The sequence below is a fragment of the Cinclus cinclus genome, chromosome 18 (genome assembly GCF_963662255.1).
Source record: "Cinclus cinclus chromosome 18, bCinCin1.1, whole genome shotgun sequence".
NCBI lineage: Eukaryota > Metazoa > Chordata > Aves > Passeriformes > Cinclidae > Cinclus > Cinclus cinclus.
The window spans coordinates 10417589-10437061 of record NC_085063.1 but is presented as its reverse complement, the minus strand read 5'-3'; the positions used below and the strand labels follow the sequence as shown (position 1 = coordinate 10437061).

The window sequence follows — 19473 nt, the reverse complement described above, 5'->3', positions numbered from 1 at the left end:
GCATGCAATGGCAAAGGGGAGAGAAAAGAGGTGCTACAGAGAGAGGAAAAGGAGTGGGTGTGGGATGGGAAAGGGGTGGATATCTTGGATGTCTTCCTCTGGCAGGCTCAGCCTCTGCCTGCTTGGAGACCAGAGCTGCAGGGTCTCAGGCTGGACCAGCCTGTAAAAGCGAGGTGAGGACAGAAGGGAGAATCTGCCTGGGCAAAAACGTTCTAGAAAGGGGGAAAGGTTGATCCCTGCACAGGGAATGCAGGGCTGCATCCCAGGAGACAAGCTCTGTGCTCATCACCCTGTCTGTGAGAAACAGAGCTGTCTGCTCGTGAGAATCCTTCATGTGTGGTTGAGGCAGATTTACCAAAAAATTAATAGACTTTATTAAACTAATTAACTCATAAAAATGGACTGGTGAGGTCTTTCCTGATGGGACCACTCAACCCACTTTTGGGGTGGTCCCTACCAACTTCTGGGGTGGTACCTTCCTCATGCATTTTTAGGAAAGGAGAGATTTGGCCGGTACAAACTGCACCAGTCTGTTGAAGTGGTGATTGTAGATCAACAGCCACATTATTTCCAGGTACCTGCTATTTCAGTCTGCAATTAGAATTATTTTCAAACTATATCTCTTGATATTCCCTGCCAGAACTTGGCATGGAGGGAAAGTGGAAGAGGCAGCACATGGAGCACTCGGGAAGAGCTGCTGGGGCAATTCTCTCCTTGTTGTCAGCCGTGCCTGAGCATCATCTGTGTGCAGAAACATGAGGCAGCAAAACCCAAACCAGAGCATTTCTGCAGACAGCTATTGATATAAACGTGCACATCCACACTGCAAAATTAGACCAGCAGATGGGTATCTTGTTTGTGGGAATAGCAACTGCTTTTTAGAAGGCCAAAACGAAGTTACAGCACCAGAAGGGACAATAACTCTTTGTTACAGATAAAGATCCCAACAGAACTCACTCACTGCATCTGTGGGAGAGCTGCTTTAGTCCATAATTGTGGGTTTGTGCTTAAATCATGGGGCTCTGAGCTCCCCCCAGCTTGGGGTTTGAGGGTTGGGGGCAGTGGGTAGCCAGGACAAGGTTTGCATCCCAGTTGCAGCTCTCCTTCAAACATAGTACACCGCATCAACTTTCTTCATGTTCCACTTTCCTTTTCCAGGATAAATTCTCTTGATCCATCCCACGACCTTGTCCAAGGGTTAGGAGCAATGGGGGAGACCAGTTGGGAACAGCAACTCTGACAAACTCCTTTCAACTAATAGAAATTTCATAACAGAAGACCTGAAATAAAAGGAACACTGGTGTTAAGAGATTATTAGTCATTCTCTAAACTAGAGTGGGATGAGTGCTGGAAAATATTTCTCTCCAAATTGGTATGAATAACATGATTAAATAAATCTGATTTTGGTTATTCTTCCGTGGTGTTCTTATTGGATGGATGGATGGATGTATGGATGGATGGATGGATGGATGGATGGATGGATGGATGGATGGAAGAAGAGCAAAACTGGGGGGAATATTGACTCTTGGTAGATGGCTGAGGAAAGTTTGCTGCTTGTATTCAAGAGATGATTTGATTGACTGAAGAATTAGACATCTTTCATCAACTAGGTAAGCAGCCTGGGTGAACACTGAGCCCACTGGCTATTGGTACTCAGCACCTGCTAATGAACAGGAAAAATTATGGCTGTCTTTGAATAAACCAGTGATGCCCTGAGTGGGATTTTCCTCCATATCCTCTCTTCATTTTTAAATATTTTTATCTCAAAGGAGACTGAGTGGACAAACAGCTCACCACAGCTTTACAGGGTGGCAGAAAGGGTAGTCCCATCACAGACCACCCATCCTTGGGGAACCTTTCCCTTTGGAGGATCCATTTGTCACCTTCAGCATCACCAGGACACCCCCACAACCCCTGTCCCTGCAACAGAGAAGCTCATAGAGGAACCCACATCCCCAGATATGAAGATATTAAGGGAAAAGTCACTGATAGGGACCAAAGCAAAGCAGCTGTGCCACGGCGCTGAGGGTGCCCCAAGCAGGTCAGGGCACAGGTAAATATTTTTGGTGCATTTTCCCCTTCATTTACATGTATTTATGCTAGCAGCAGCAAGAGCTGAGTGGATATTTGGGAATCAGCAGTACTTACAGATGTACAAGAGTGTCAGAGCACCCCTGATACCTCTCCTCCCCTATGAAGGAGGGGGTTCTGACCCACGAGCAGCCCCTTACAGCCCTCAATTCCATCTGTACCTCTGTGTCTGACTTAGTGAGGGAAGGAGAAGGTGTGGGGGGAGTCTCAGTGGGGAGCGGCTGTGCAGCCCAGCCCGGCTCCTGCTCCCCCTCTACCCCTCTATCCCCATACACGGGCCACACTTTGGGGACCGAGCTGGGGCTGCAGAACCCCTCTCAGCAGCGGGGCCGGGGGTGCTCTGCAGTGACCGGCGGGGAGAGCGTGGCTGTGCGGGGCAGGAGTGGGTGTGTGTGTGTGTGTGTGTGTGTGTGTGTGTGTCTGTGTGTGTCTGTGTGTGTGTGTGTGTGTGTGTGTGTCTGTGTGTGTCTGTGTGTTTGTGTGTGTGTCTGTGTGTGTCTGTGTGTGTCTGTGTGTGTGTGTGTGTGTGTGTCTGTGTCTGTGTCTGTGTGTTTGTGTGTGTGTGTGTGTGTGTGTGTCTGTGTGTGTGTGTGTGCGCCTGTCCTGGGGTGTGTATCCCTGTCCCGGTGTCTATCCCTGTCCCGGTGTCTGTATCCCTGTCCCGGTGTGTATCCCTGTCCCGGTGAGTATCCGTGTCCCAGTGTGTGTATCCGTGTCCCGGTGTCTGTATCCCTGTCCCGGTGTGTATCCCTGTCCCGGTGTCTATCCGTGTCCCGGTGTGTATCCCTGTCCCGGTGTGTGTATCCCTGTCCCGGTGTGTGTATCCCTGTCCCAGTGTCTATCCCTGTCCCGGTGTGTATCTCTGTCCCGGTGTGTATCCGTGTCCCGGTGTCTGTAGCCCTGTCCCGGTGTCTGTATCCCTGTCCCGGTGTGTGTATCCCTGTCCCGGTGTGTATCCCTGTCCCGGTGTGTATCCGTGTCCCGGTGTCTGTAGCCCTGTCCCGGTGTCTGTATCCCTGTGCCGGTGTGTATCCCTGTCCCGGTGTGTATCCGTGTCCCGGTGTGTATCCCTGTCCCGGTGTGTGTATCCCTGTCCCGGTGTGTATCCGTGTCCCGGTGTGTGTATCCCTGTCCCGGTGTGTATCCGTGTCCCGGTGTGTATCCGTGTCCCGGTGTGTGTGTGCAGGGAGCCGCAGGGAGGAGGGAGCCGGGGCCGCGGGCGCTCGCACCGAGCGGGGGGCGCGTCTCGCACTCGCACACGCGCGGCAGCCCCGGGACCGCCGGCTCCTCCCGCCGCATTAAAACGAGCCAAGTTCCCCGCCGGGGGCAGCGGCGGCTCCGGGCGGTGCTGCCCGGCACCGGGGATGCACCCGAACGCCACGGCCCCGGCCGGGCCGCTGCACCCGCACCCCAGCGGCTATGCCAACGCGTCCAACCGCTCCGACCTGCTCCCCAAAGTGCCCGACGAGGAGGACCTGGACGTCAACACCGACATCTACTCCAAAGTGATGGTGACCGTCATCTACTTGGCTCTTTTCTTGGTCGGCACCGTGGGCAACTCCATCACGGCGTACACGCTGGTGCGGAAGAAGTCGCTGCAGAACCTGCAGAGCACCGTGCACTACCACCTGGCCAGCCTCGCCTTCTCCGACCTCCTCATCTTCCTCCTCTGCATGCCCATCGAGCTCTACAACTTCATCTGGGTCCATCACCCCTGGGCTTTCGGGGGGGCCGTTTGCAAGGGCTACTACTTCCTCCGGGACGCCTGCACCTATGCCACGGCACTCAACATCGCCAGCCTCAGCGTGGAGCGCTACATGGCCATCTGCCACCCCTTCAAAGCCAAGAGCATCATGTCCCGCAGCCGCACCAAGAAGTTCATCAGCTGCATCTGGATCGCCTCCTTCCTGCTCGCCATCCCCATGATCTTCACCATGGGGCAGATCTACGGCAAGGACCAGGATCCCGACTCCCTCATCTGCACCGCCATCGTGGACACCTCCACGCTGAAGACGGTCATCCAGGTGAGGGATGCTCGGCAGCCGCCTCCTCTCCCGGCTGGCCAAACTTTGCGGAGCCGGGCGGGGCAGGAGGGGGAGGCTGGACCGAGGACCGGCTCAGGAATGGGGATGTCCCTCCCGGGCAGCCCTGACGGGACGCACCGGCCCAGGGTGCGCTCAAGGAGGGATTTATGAGGGTCTCGGCTCTGCTTGCTGGGCCCCTCCCGTACCCGCTCCTGCCCCACCACTCTGAGCAGAGACCTCGCACCGGGGTAAATCCTGCCCCGGCCCCGTGCAATCCTCCCCGGAGCTCCTTCCCGTGCTCGGAGCTTCCCTTGTCCCGCTCCGGAGCTCCTGGTGCCGCACAGCCCGGGACAGCCGGCCCCGCTCCGCCGTGTCGCGCCGGGGACTCTCAGGTCCCCCCTAAAGGTGGCAGATCATAGCCAGAAATCCCCAAATCTTCACACTTTCTCTGCATTTTCTGCATCTCCTTCCCTTCTGCTCTAAAGCACCCAGCAAATTCAGGGGAAATAAAACCACCTCTCCCCTTCTCGCAGTTCCTAGTGTTGATCCAGAGCCCTTTCCTTCAGTATAGTGACAGCTCCTAATTTCAGAAAGTTTTGGACACAGGGTGTAGCAAAGGCTTCTGAAAAGGAGCTGCGTCGTGGAAACCAAAGGCTGCTATTTTTGCTATTTGTTTTGGGGAAATCCGCAGCTGGTTTTAGCAGCCCCTCCTGACTTCAGCACGGCTTTGCTGCTCTCCACGCAGTGCTAAATCCAACACGCCCATGCGTGGAAAGGATTTCAGCATCAACACTTGCCGTGCTCCAGTGCTCTGGCGGGTTGAGGCATTTGTTTACTGGAGCATTGAGCTTGAAAAATGTAAGAGACACGGAAGGAGGGACAGAAGAGAGCAAGACACCAATCTCCACAGTCCTTTGGCTGCCAGGCTTGCATGTGATAGCTGCTCAATTTTTTATTTGGAACATGAATTTCAGGTGGGGTTAATCAGCGGGCAGTTGGAATTTAAAGCTGCATGTGTACTGAAGTCGTTGGGATGTTCCCACACTTGAAGGAAGGGAACTTAAATGGAAATGAGTCAGAACCATTACTTCTGACTAAAAGCAGGTGAGCTGTATGTGCATTTAGATTTAAGATCAGAGTTGGTAAATGTTTAGACATAACTCTCTCTGTCCCTCCCCCCACTCCCCAGCCCCATACTGTTCCAGTGAACCAAAATCAAGCCCTGATAGAAGCCCTGGATTCCCTCTGCATTTTGTCATGATCCCTAACTTTCATCTGAGGTGGTGAGGGCTGCATTTCTCCTGTAGATGCCTGGAAGGTTTTGTCAGTGGCAGCCCAGTGTACTTAACCCAAATTCTCTGCTCTCTGAGGAGACGTGAGCCGTCTGATTTGAGAACAATGGGACTGAAATGCATTATTTCTACTCATCTTCCTTCTGGGATTAAACTGATACTCATTGTTAGCATGGTAGGGCTAAAACAAGAGGATTATTTCCTATCCATATCTTTGGAGATTACACTTTAAGCAATTCTCAGTGTACCTTACAGTCTTGAAATTATTCAGGCTATACCTTATCCCATTAGCCAAGTCAGGAGTAGGAAGACATGAATGTATTATGTGTATGCGAAGTTCACCTGTGGGCTTTTCCTCATACATATATATATTTAATGAACTAGTGGATTAATTTAAAAGTTAAAAGAAAGAGGCAGAAGTTGGGAGAGAAGGAAGAACGAAACCCCAAACTATGCTAAGCTGTTCCTTCTCGGGGACCTGGATGCAAAAGTGCCTTTGCCAAGACAGGAAGGTTGTTTCATGGTTTTGCTCCATTCCTCTGAGCACAGGGAAGCATCACACAACGTGAGCCAGGGCCCTGGGCTGGGGAGGGCTCTGGAGTGAATAAGCACAGCAGCTGCAAGTCAGGTTTGAAGTGCGTTAATGGAAACCACTGCACAGCGTGTGAGCCGGAGCTCTCACGGCGTAAGATGTGCAGAGGTTTAAAAAAAGACAAATGATGGAAGATCCAGGAGAGAAAGGGCAGTGCTGATGTGGAGTGTGACGTGCAGAGGTCTTGCTGGGTGGCAATCTGGAGCCCTGGTCTTTTGTGGTGGGTTCAAGCTGCTTTAGAGCGTCTCTGCATCTCTTTGCATTCATTTTCTGTCTTTAAATCAAGAAGAGCAAGGATGCACTTGCTCAAGCTGGCGAATCACTTGTAATGAATCACTCAACATATTTCACTCCTATTCCTGTTTGGCAAACTGTCTAAAGCAAACTGGCTTTTTAAAAAAATTTTGGAAGCTGCTAGTTCTCCAAGTGGTTTTATTTGTTGACTGATTGAAAGAAGTTCAAGTTCTGTCCCAGAACAGGGCATTGTACCAATTTATACCCTCAGAGACCAGTGTGAGCTATGGCTTTGCTGGGATCATTACAGGAGAATGATCCTCTCTGAACTGGAACAAGCTTCCTGGAAAAAGTATTTCACAGAATCGCAGAATACTCTGAGTTGTAAGGGCCTATTTGATTGTAGTAATTTAACATCTCTGATTTTGAAAAAGTTCCTCTGTATTTTCTTTGAGTATTCAAATTTTAATGGACATTCCTGAGTGAAATAAGACTGAATGTGAACAACAAGGATTCCTTGTAGTAGTAATAATAATAAAAAAAGTAATCATTCAAACAATACTCAGGAAATTTGGTTCTTGCACGCATTAACTTGCACCACTTAAGCTCCGTAACAACTGTAAGAGGTAATTACTGATATTCTTCTAGCAATTACAAATTGTTCAGGGCAGCACATAATCAGGATGAGCAGTAGGTGAGATGATCTGCAGGGTGACACTGTGTGTCCCCACAAACCAGGCACATGTCACCTCTAGCCATCGAGGCATAAGCGCTGTGTGGCTTCCAATATGGAATTCTTAGAACTCTTTCCAGTTTTGCTCATCACTGTCCTTGCAGCTGCTTCAATCAGCCTGTGAATCTGGTTTATTATGTATTCTCCATTGCCAAGTTTTCATGGTGTTTCTGCTGGACAGGGATGTCTGCTTTGGATCTTGGCATCCACGTGGGATCTGGTACCAGGAGTAAATCCATTCTAGCCACATTATTTAGGTCTAGTAAACTCTTTAGCAGGCAAACATCCTCTGAAATGCACTGTTGCCAGTTTTAGGTTCTTTTTCCACATAGATTAAACACCTCTTAACGTCATACAAGTAAGTTCGTGTTTTCATGGCACTTCAGCTGGAGGAGATTTTAAAGCTCCTCGTTGCAGCAGCAATAGATATGAGAGTTCTGGGGGAGGATGAGAGGTGTTCCCTGTTCATTTATGAGTTTGTGCCTCTGGAACCAGGTTCCTCAAAAAGGATCCCTCTGACTGTCCTGATCTACGATATGCAGCCCTGTGTGCTGTTAACACTGCACAGTCTCAGCCCTGATTTTCAAAAAGCTCTGAATTTTACTGGCCAGATGCAGTGCAAATTGATTTTCCTACTTATTACTTTCTTACCTTCCTACCTGTCTTATGGAGAGGTTCACAGCTGAACCTGGGGAAAGAGGGGAAGGAAATACCTGCAATCCTGGTGCACCATCAATCCCCACACACAGAGTCAGCAGCTCCTCAAACTAAAATCCCAGGATTTCATCTGAGCCTGGACTGGGCACATGTGCAAGGGGAGCTGAGTGTGGGCAGCTCCTGGCACCCCAAAATTCACAGGGGGAGATGTTTTCCCACTGGTGTGGCACACCCTGTGCCTGGATGGCTCTGCTGCAAAATGTCCCCCAAGTTACAGCGAGTGCCTGGGTAGAGTGTCTGACACATGCTAATGTTTTATTTGCAAGGACAGCTGGTGTGATCCCATTTATTAAAACACATGGCAGCAGGCCCTGCTCCTCCAGAAACTGCCACAGCTCCAGCAGCTCCGAGTTGCTCATTTGTTAGGGCAGCACTTGGGGAACTCCTCTGGACCTCCTCACCCTTTTGAAAGATCTCTGTTCCTCTCTGGATCTGCCCTGCCTCAGCCCACCCTGCGTGGCTGCAGCTCACCCACCCCTCCAGAGCCCTTGTTTATTATGTTTTATGAAGGCTGCTCACAGTTTGGATGATTTGTAGAGTAAATAACTCTGCACATGAAACAACTGCTTGCCCAAGTGGCTCCTCAGCTTTATTTCTGCCTACATTTCTTCATGCAATCCCTTTGAAGAGACCTGCCAAAGAGCCTCAGGTGTGAAGAGGATGGAAAGGAAGGACCAGGAGCCTTGACATCCATTACCATGCTCTCTACACACTCTTCCAAAGTCATCTATTTAATTTCCATTAGTATGAGAGCCTCACAGAGTTGCTAATTCAATGTATGATGCTGAAAAACCTCCCTTTGCACTTTCTCTGGTGAGGAGCACCATGGTAGGGTGTTGGGATGTGCTCCCTGCTCTGGTACTGTGGAAGGCAGGGATCTAGCCCACCATCAGATTTGTGATTCCAAGTAAATATGCATGACAAGTATTTATCCATATTTCGTGAAAATAGCAAGCTATAAAACCAAATGGCTGAATTCTTTCCAGATTTGCTGGCAAATCCTATCCAGTATTAGTCGGTGGTTCAGGAATCCTGTGTTTATACTGGTATTGACTAGAGGAATTGAAGTTGATTTCTCTTCCTTAAGTCACAGCCAAAACTCCTATTGAAGTTTTTAATAACCTTGCTGTTTTAAATCACTCACTACACCAGAGAAGCCCTGGGTGCCACTCACCCCTCTGATGGCACCACAAACAGAACCTTTGTGGCAGGACTGTGTCCCATCAGGTAATGGTGCTGCCACACCCTCAGGTAGACAAGAAAATGAAGATATTGGTGTGTAGATGTGTCTGGATCCATCCCCACAGTGGTGCAGAGGGACCCCCACCCCAGCAGCAGCGCCCATCTGTTGTAGTGGGAGCATCCCTAAAAAGCCTGCCTTTTTCTCACGGACTATTCAGGGAACCAGGGCTTTAACTCAGCATATGCACGACAGCCCAGCCTGCCTAATCCCAGCCCGTTTACACTCTGCTCTGTCTCGCAGCTAGATCTAATTTAAATAAGCTCTTGTGTTCATTGCTTTACATAACCACTTGGCCTGCTGTGTTTTGCCAGTTCTTACATAATTTCTTCTCTTTCCCCCCCCCCCCCCAATTGATTTTAATTCACTTGATTTATTTTTCCCTCCCCCTTCCCAAGATGTCAGCCAGAGAGATAACAAAAAAATGAGGAAACGTGGCCGATCAATTTAGCTCTTAGGTCTTCCTCTTACCAGCAGTTTGTGAAGGCAGAAGAGATGAAGGTAATCTTGTAGTTGCTTTTCCCAGAGGAAAAAAAAAATCCTTCATCTGCCTTTAATCTTTCAGATCATTTAAAACAGCTATTTAATTGTCATCTCCCTGCTTCCCCCCCTCCTTTCCCTTAAAGACTTTCACTCTCGTCTCTGCGCAGCATCTGCTGGAGACTCACAGATGGCACTTGTGCTTCCTGACGTTTAGAAACGCTTCTGTGTCTTCCCTGAGGCAGGCAGGATGGGCAGCATCCCCCTGTGGGACACAGGGGAGCCTGGGTGGGGGACAGAGGGGAATTTGGGCTTCCGTGGTGTCCCAATTGCTTTTTCCCTGCCGTGAGTTGTCCCTTGCTGAGGGCTGTGGGATGGTGACACAGCAAAGGTGACTGGAGGGGCTGGGCAACATGGTGGGGTCCTGGCCTGATCCTTCCCTGAGGTGGGAAGTGTGAGCCTTAAAGCAGAGAACATTAAATGCCAAATCCATCAGTCCCAGTGCTGACATCCCTCCTTCCCCTCACATGAAGCAGATGAATCTGGGTTTTTACATTCCCAGTCTGTCTGGTTGCTCTTTGCCCTCCAGGACAGCCACTCTCACTGTGTGAAGCTGGAGATGCCTCTGATGCTCAGCTCACTCATCATGCTCCAGTAACATCTCCCCCATGTCTTGCTTCCCATGGATACCATTTCTTCTATTCAACTGCAAAGTCTCTTAGGTGTGGGATTAAATAAACCCCAAACATATAATGATGATAAATCAGTTGAGCTGATGAGTTATTTGGGGAAAAGAGTGCTTGGGTTTAGAAAAGATGGTGATGGTGGAGTACTAACCCTGACTAAAGAGAAAATATCTGAGCGGACAGTTAATTCCCAGTATTTTCCTGCATTCGCTCATTTTCTGTGAATGGGAGGACAATATTAGTGAGACAGATTTGTATCCCATTATTCAAGTGCCTTGTCTGTGGAGGTCCATCCTGCTCCTCCCTCCCTGGGGTACCAGAAACTCATCATCACCCCTGCTCCTGCAGGACAGAGGATGCTGTGGCACAGGGCTGTGCTGTGTGACTCTCATCCTTGGCCTTTGGAGAGGATGCATCTGCTGGGCTGGAGGAGCTGCTCACCTGCAGGTGGTTTCAGCATGTGAGATTTGCTCCTCATCTCCTGTGGCTTTTTCACTTCAGTAATTCTCAGTGCAGAGTGCACTGCTGGGCACAGCTCCATGGGAGCTTTTCCTCTCCCAGGGAAACAAAGATAGAATGGACAAGGCCTTTGTAGCTGAACCTTTTCCTTTGAGGAAAAGTTCAGTGATGTTTTTTGAAGCTTTTGTGTTCTCATGGGCTAGGGGCAATTGTCAGCTGAAGACAGGAATCAAAGAGATGAGATTTTCCTAGCAGAAATGGAAAAACAAACTAACTAACAAACAAACAAGGAAAACTGTAAACTTTCATAAAGCCTAGTATTTGAAAGGGGAGAAAAAGCATCTATTTTATGCAAAATGCTCATGGAAAAGCTGGGAGTACCTCTGAATGGAAGAGTCATGGACAGAGCAGAAAGCATATTCAGAATCACTAAATCAGGGAGGCATGGCAGGGGCAGCTGTGCCAGGGGCCGTGCCCTGGGTTGGGTGGCACTGCTCATGGCTGTTTCACTGGCAGGGGAGCACAGTTCACCCATGGAAGTCCCTGCTGCCTTCTCCTCCTGGGCAGCTCAGCCCTGCTGCGGGTCCCCTCCTGCCTTGGGCTGCTCTCAGGGTTTTGTGAGGTGTCAGGCAGCCAGAGGAAGAGCAATCTCAGGGCTTCACCGTCCCATTTTCTTCCTCCTTCTACCTTGAATTAAGGGGTTCATCACCTTACCAGCTTCACCCAGACCTGGGAGCAGGGACCTGCTGCAGATCTGCCACGAGCACTTTGATGCAGGATGACATCTGGCTCAGCAGGCCCCTACTTTTGATCAGGACTCCAATGAGCTAATTAATATAGTCATTGCGATGCCACATCCCATTAATTTTAACTTAATCAAGAACAAAGCATGTCTGCACTGCTGAACTGAGCAAATATAATCTTAATATGTGGCAGGACTTTCATACCACCTTGTTCCCTTAGAGAATTTGTTTAATAAGTCCATAACTCTTTGAGTATGTTCAATAAGAAATTAACCCACTTTCCCCTCCTATTCAGTGATTTTTTCAAAACCATCTTATAAAAATGCAGCTCACACAGCTGCTGGGAAAGTTTAACTCATTACTCGCATCACTATTGAGTCCTCCTGCAAAGACCTTACATTTTATCTCCACGGGGGTAATTTATACATTTTAATATACTCATTTAATTCAGAAGAAGAAACTCAATCCTTTGAGTTTCCCATGCTTCGTTTTTTATTGCTGTCAGTCATGGGCTCGTGATGCTGTCATACTTGTTCCTTAAATCCAAGTGTGTCAAGTTTGATAAAGCAGTGTAGGCAGAAGAAGGATAGGTTTAGACTAATAAAGAGATTATTTGACCTCAGGGTACAATGATGAGGAGCTGTGTATGGCCCAAACACTTAATAGACTGCATTTACTAACCCAAGGAGCAAACTCTGCCTTGGGTTTGTCTCCCAGGAGTTTCCTGGCCAATGCAGGATGGAAAATCTCTTGAAATGGAAGAAAGAAAAGGCAGGAATTTGATCAGTAAGTATCTCAGAGTGCAGCAGTCCAGAGGAGCCAGGCACATGGCCAGCCTGGCACTCTGAACACAGCCTGGAGATCAAACCATGCCAGGAAACAAACCCTGTAATACCTGAGGCTCCATGAGAGGAGCTGCAGCAGAGAGGAACACGGAGGAAAAGCAGCAATAAAGTAACCAAGAAGTTCACTTCTCCTTTGGGATAAGTCCTTTTTTTCTCTCTTGAAAGTCTAATTGAATTTTCTTTGCCCCGTCCTCAGCAGCCCAAGGGGAGGCTCCAGCACAGTCTCCTGCCTGCTCAGCCTTTATGGAGAAAATCCATAAGCAGGAGGTGGGGATGGGCAGAGGCAAGCAAAAGCGTCCACAATGCTTCCAGCACTGGCTGACACCTTTAACCTCACAAAACACATCAATTTCCCCTGAAAAAGAGTTTCTCAGGGCACCAATGATGGAACTCTCCAGCCCTTTTCCCTTCAGCAAGTCATGCAGATGAACAGAGCTGCACAGTCCACTGTTAACAGCTCTCACACTCAGGGATGCAAGTCAACAGGGGGACAGTGTTGGACTTAAATATGGCCTTTAATTTATTTATAACTGCATGTTCACCACTCAGTATCATATTTAATGCAAATAACATTCAAGTGAAATCCCCACTGAGAGGCACATTATGAAGATTAACACCCTGGCTTTTCTATTACCCTGGTTTATACACTGTGGATTTGTGCCCTGTGCTTTGTAGGCAAGTGCTAGCAATATTTGAATCCAGAAATCCATATCTAAGCATGCTGTTTTGCAAAAATCAGTGTCCAAGAGCCTGCTTGTACTTCCACAGGCAGAGAAAAGGGCTGGAGGCATGAAAACCTCTGGGAAATGCTGACATCCAGGTAGGTGAGAACCTAGAAGGGTTATTTTTGCTGGTCACGCAATAGGGCACTGGCGAGGGGTTTATTTCTTTTAATAATATAAACCACTTTTCTTTTAAACAGGCTGTCAGGAAAATTAATCTCACCAAGTCTGAGATTATACCGAACATATTCTCATGCCCTGAAATTATCTGGGGCTGGTTTATTCCTTTGGATCTTCGTGTGGTGAATTTGTCAGGTGTAATGCCATGGGCCCAGCACCTCATTATGGAATTTGCTAGTAGGTTTGCATGGGTTTGTGTCTGTTTTGGGTCCTTCTCTGTTTCTCCTTCTGTGCACCTTTCATGGGGGAGAAATGTGACCAACGTCACACTATGAAATGTGGCTGAAGCTGTTTGTTGCCCCACCAGAGTGATGCCACTTGCTCCCTGTGTTATCATACTGGCTCTGTCACTGCTGCTTGCTGGGAGCTTGTCTCTCGTGGCAAAGGGGAAGGGAAACCTGTGCCCTCCATTCTCCAAGAGGGAGTCAAACAGTGATGAAACTCCCAAGGGCAGCTGCTGCTGGAGGGCAGCGCTGGGGTATCAGAAGGAAACAACAGCCCAGCTTTAACAGGAGAGAGGTCAGTGCAATGGCAGCATGGCCAGAAACTCTTCCTGATCTGATGGTTTTCCAAGAGCATCCTGGAGCCAAGGAAATACCATTTATTCTTTAGTATCTAGCAAGAAAGGGAGTTTGTTTGAAGACAGAGCATTAGCAGCTGCAATAGCAATTTTTCTGAGTCAAAGAAAACAGCAGAAGCCTATTAGACCTTGTGTCACTGCTGAATGCTCTGCTTGGGAGCAGTAAAAAGCTCAGGGAATTTCCATCTGAGCTCCATTATGGGTGCATTTTCCCTCAGTTCACCACAAGCCAAAGTACTGGGGTGTCACCAGCGGTGTGTCCCAGGGCAGTGCTTCCAGTGAGAACAAAACCACAGTTACCCAAAGAAAAGGGCTTTTCCAAGGGGACAGGGCAGAGAGGGGATAATAACAGCAAAACAGAGAGGCTGTGGCTCCCAGCACCCACTGGCCAAGCTCATCTTCCAGCCACAAACCCTCCCTGCTCCTCCCAGATCCCATCACGTTGCACTGGTGCTTCCTATATTGTCTTTTTTCAACAAAGCTTCAGCTTGGTGCAATCCCTTGCCAAGCTGCTCTTCCAATTCCCCCAGTGTAGGGCAGTTCCCACTGCATGAGGGGCAGGCTGGCAGCTCAAGGAGATGCTTGGAAGGAAGAGGAGTGTTTCAGGATAAAACCAGGGATGGGGCTTTAGGACAGAGCGGTGCCTGAGGGAGCTGCTCTGCTTTTTGATAAGAAAGAACAGGTCTCTTGCTCACCAGTGGTATTAATGTTAGGGGTCCTGCAGGAAAAGAGAAGGAAGATGAAGCATGGCAGCAGCCATTTGTTTTTGAGAATGAGATGCCAGCTGCATTATTGCTTTGCAGTTCTGTCTCTCCCCAGCAAATGAGTCTCCCACTCCTGTCCCTCCTTGCCTAGCCTGAGTTCCTCTAAAAGGGCCTGGAGATGTGATCTGCAGGGAATGGCTTTATCAGAGGGAGATAAGGCAGAAGCTCTTTCCCTTTTATGATTGCTTTTATCTTCCCTCCGCCCCCTGTTATCAATGAAGCTACTGCAAGAATGTTATAGTGAACAGCCAGAAATAAAGCCTGCTGGTGTCTTCATTGATTTAAAAAGAGAGTTTTTGGGAAAGGGAAAATCGTTGGTCATGCCCCAGAGGTTTTCTCATATCATGTAGTGCTGGGCTAAACTTCATCCCTTAAATATTGCCCAGGAAAAAGCAGCTTCTAAGGGCCCTCAGGAGCTTAGAACCCCTCACTGCGAGGTTATGTCTCTGTGCTCTTGCACAAACCAAGTTCAAATAATGTTTCTGTTTTCTGCTCCAAAGGCTGGTGTGTTTCCCCCCCCCATGAAATAATGGAAAAATTTGGTAAACTCATCAACTATTTAGGGAAAAATACAATTTACTCAGTTTCAATTAAAAGAAAACACCCAAAGCAATAAAAAACCCACTGGCAGCCTGTAAGAAGTAGAAGCAAAGAGGCAAGGTCAGAAACAGGGAAAGAAATGACAGTTTTCTAAACCTCCTGCTGGGTAGGGATAGAAGAGGTCTTTGTGCCTGCAAAACAAAACTGTTTTTTCTGTAAAGCAACTATTGACTGGAGCTCTACAACTGCAGCTGGAGCTGTGCACAGCAGCCACACGCCTGCAAACAGACTGGCTTCCTCCCCACTGAATTCAGGAGAGACAGGCAGTGCTTTCCCTTGCTCTGAATCAGAGCTGTGCTCTCAAATTAAAAAAAAAAACAAAACCAAAACAAAAACAAAACAACAACAAAAAAAACCCACAACCTTAACATTCCAGGTGATTTTTCAGGAGTTAGTTCAGGTGATTTGCAAGTCTTCCTTTCCCCCCCCCCCCCCCCAGTTTCACAGGGCTGCAGCAGCGTGGCTGTGCCAGGTGCCTTTTGCTGGGGCTGTGCCTGCCAGGGTGCAATGCCTGATTTTCCCTGTGGATTTACAGTAACACCTTTCCTGAGCAGCAGAGAGGAGCTTGCTTCAAAGGCCACGTGTATTGATCGGGCTGTGGAGATTATCTTGACTTGTGACCTGTGGGTACAGTTGAGACAAGGCTGAAGAACACCTGAAAATCTTCTGGGCATTAATTCCATTCCAGCATTGGGCTTCTTTCCTCTTTGGGAGGCTGGTCCACACCTCAGTTCCTTACTCTTTTGAGGGTCAGCTGCTGCTTCCAGGCAATGAGTGGTAGGATGAGGTGAAACAGCCTCAAATTGCACCAGGGAAGGGTCAGCTTGGATGTTAGGAAAAATTTCCATATTGAAAGATTATTCTATGAAAACCTTAATAGTTAGCAGATTTACCTTTATTTCTGTAATTTTCTGTAATTTTACCTTTATTTCTACAAATTTCACAAATTTCCAAGCACATTTGGAAAACCTGCTGGTGCTCCATGGAGCCATCACCTCGACCGACCCAATCCTCCCCTCCAGGTCCAGCATCCTCAGGAGCAGTGCTGCTCTCCTGCCAAGACCCAGCCTGTGGCTGGGGCCTCTCAGGCCAGCATCTCAGCAGCAGGGAAACCACTCAGATGGAGAAAGAGCCTTTCTGCTTGGCTGCCTTCACTTATAAACAGACAGCAGTCCCAAACAGGGGCTTGGTGTTGATGTGGGGCGAAGCTGGATTCCTTCCTTGGAGCTGGGTGATCCCAATGTTTGGGAACAGCCCAGGAATGGGTTTGGCAATCAAAGACCTCTTCGCCAGCAGTGAATCATAGAATAACAAGATGATTTTAGTTAGAAGACCATCTCATTCTACCCCCCTGCTGTGGACAAGGACAACTTCCACTTGACCAAGGTGCTCCAAACCCTGTCCAACCTGGCCTTGGACACTGCTGTGCCCAGCGTCCCAAGAGGCTGATGGGGACAAAATCCTCCAACCCTTTCTGGGAATTAACTTGATGAAAATTATTACCAGCAAACATCAAGAAAGAAGCCTTGAAAAATTACTTTTTGGGCGGTGGCAGTGGTTGTTTTGACAGAGTTTTGATGCCTTCATTCAATATTCCATTGAAACTTTGCTGGAGATAAGTGATCTCATAGAAAGCAGGGCTTTTGTGTCTGGTCACAAAGAATGATTTTCAAAGACTGCTGAGGGAAGTAGAGTACTTATCCAGAGAGACAAGAATTTCAGCTGTAAATAACAATGGCTTTTTCATTTATAATTCTAGCTGCAACTTGTCAGAAATCTACCTCAACCGAAGCTGGTTAGGCTGGAAATGGGGCAAACCAGTGATAAAATGTGGACTGGCCACCCCTAAGAAAACAGATTGCTCCAAGACTTACTCACAAAAATGCTTCCAGCTTCTCCTTCTGCTCACAACGTGGTGTGCACCAAAACCTGGGATGCTTTTAGGATCACATGGTGAAGGAGGTAATGCAGATGTGAAGTGGAGCTGCTGCCCTGCCAGCCTCTCACAGCTGTTGGGTGAAGTTTTGTGTTTAAGTTGTTTTAAGGTGAACGAGGCAAACTTGCCTGGAGCACCAGCACCAAGCCCAGCAAAAAAATGGACTGATTAAATAAACAGAGATTTCCCTGTCGTTAGTGCTGTTTAGATAACTTTGAAATGCTTATTTTTCAAAGTAAATTAATTACATAACCCTTTCCCCTATTTTTGGCTCAAGAAGGAGTCAGTGAATTTTCTGTTTCAGAGCAGAACATTTGTGCTTTTCACCATGATTCAGGGAACAGTTTTTAGTCTCACACTGGTGTATGGATGATTCACAGTGACATATTTGGTGTTGGCAGCAGGCCCCACCTCGAAAGCCTCGATGCACGGTGTGCTCTGGGCTGTGCCTCTCCAAAATTTGGGCTTCAGGCTGCACAGAGTCTGAGGGAACCAGGCTGATCCCTGGACCACACCAGAGTGCAAGCTGGTCTGTGACAGCCTTTCTTGTCAGAGTACATCCTTATACTTGTGAAAAGTTTCATGAGTTATTTTACTTGCAGTTTTCCCTTTCTTTTGCTCTACTTTCCATCATGGTTTACATGTTCTCCTCCATTTTTGATGCTTTCTGGGCATCTTTTGGTTTGGAGCTCTGGGGCATTTTTTTTTTTTATTTTTTTTTAATAAGCAAAACAGGCAGGGTTGGAGTGTGGGCTGGATCTGCTTTCCAGAAGGCTGTCCCTGCTGCACTGGAAGGAAAATAATTTCCTACCCTAGCTGTCCCTGGCTTCCATCACTGAAAGTGAGAAGAGATGGGATGGTGCAAAAAGTGTTGTGGAAACTGTGCTGTTTAACTCTCCCTTTAGTGTGTGGTCCATCAAAGTAATTACATGTGGCTCAGGAACCTCAGACTGCTTCAACAATGGCATTCTCCTGTAGCTTTTCTATTTCCATCTAATTAAATTGTTATTGTTTCATTCATGTTAGTTTGCATTTTAAATAAGGAGACAGGGACAGAGTGGCTGATTGGTAACTTATTCTCTGTGTGAGTAAAGATTAGCACTAATCACCTTGTCATACTTGTGCTTTCCTCTTCCTTATGCATCTCAGACATCAAATTGCAAAAGAAGAGGGGAAAGAAGCTGGGGTTTGATGACACTGATTTATTTCCTCTGTTGGGTATCAGGAGGGGAAGGTGACATGCCCTTGCTCAATGCCTGGGTAGTCACTGCCTGCACAAGCTACATTTGGAGGAGTGAAGGAATGTTCATCCCAAAATAAAGCTCTGCTTTGGAATTTAATGGGATTCCATCCGCTCTTGCCTTTATTTTTTGCTGTGTTTTATCACCTGCCTCTTCATTGTGTCGAGAGAGGGCAGGGAGGAGAGGAGGCTGGGCATGTGTGGAACCATCCCTATTGACAACATAACTTGAAATAATCTCCATTAAAACGTAGCGTGGCTCAGCAGCACCTCAGAGCCAGGATTTGCTCCCAAAACACCCAGGATGCAGCAGGCACCATCCCCACCACCCTGAGGAGGCTCAGCAGCTCAGGCTCCAGCAGCCCTCCCCACTGCCTGGCCACAAAGCCTCTCAGCCATGGGCACAGAGCTTTGGGCACATGAGTTGGGAGCAGAGGTGTGATACCCAGCCCAGCTGGGGATGCAGCTGGAATCTGGCCATTTAAAACCTCCCCTGCTCCAAGGGTTTCTGCAGCCCTGGAGCACGGGTGCTTTTGGAGGGTATTTTTAGCAAACTTCAGTTTACTGAGGGCCACAGAGAAGTAGAGCATCAGCATCTGGAGGAGCTGTCATTCCACTTCCAGTCTTGCAGGAGTAACACATTGACTTATTTATGAGAGCAGTCAGCTCCCCTCTCCCTGTGTGTAACAATCTGCTTTACCTCTCCCAGCTCAGAGAAATAATTTTATTGTCAACCATTCTGTGCCTTAAATAAAACCTTAAAACAAGTTAAGCAAGCTTGAGGGAAATGGAAATGCTCCCAGATTTTATTTTATTTTATTTTTTCATTCTTTCTAAAATAACCCACTCTTTCACTGTCTAAACCAGCAAGCAATAATCACTGCTCTGGACGAAAGGAGGGGGAGGAAATTACTTATTTTACAAGACAACTTCCAAATGCATTGTGCCCAGTAGGAGAAGCTTAATCTGTTAGCTGGAAAATGCCTGTGTCAAGAATGACTAATCTGAGACCAAATGATACCTGGAAAATGAAGATATTCAATGCTCCCTGCAGAGAAAGATCCATCAAAATGAAAGGACTGGCTGCTTTCTCCTCCTTTGTTTCAGTCCAGATGAACTTTCTTCATTTCTACACTTCTTTTATTTTTCTGGATGGGGGTGGGAGAGGCAAAATACTCTGAAGGCACTGGTGGTTCATGCTGGAAAACAAAGTTGCCTTGCTGCCACAATCTCTGCACCCAAATGCTGATCCTCACAAAAGCACTGATGCTTTGGGAGAAATCTTGACTTTCTCTGCCATGGCAGGAACCCAGAG

At 48.0% G+C, this 19473-nt stretch overlaps 1 protein-coding gene across 1 annotated transcript in view; it reads left to right on the top strand.

The window, feature by feature from the left end:
- Positions 1-3455: 3455 nt before the first annotated feature.
- NTSR1 (neurotensin receptor 1) overlaps positions 3456-19473 on the top strand; it is a 49782-nt gene continuing 33764 nt past the window's right edge. The window contains exon 1 of the mRNA XM_062505128.1: positions 3456-4115. Within this exon, the coding sequence (XP_062361112.1) occupies positions 3456-4115 (660 nt within the window). The remainder of the gene's footprint in view (positions 4116-19473) is intronic.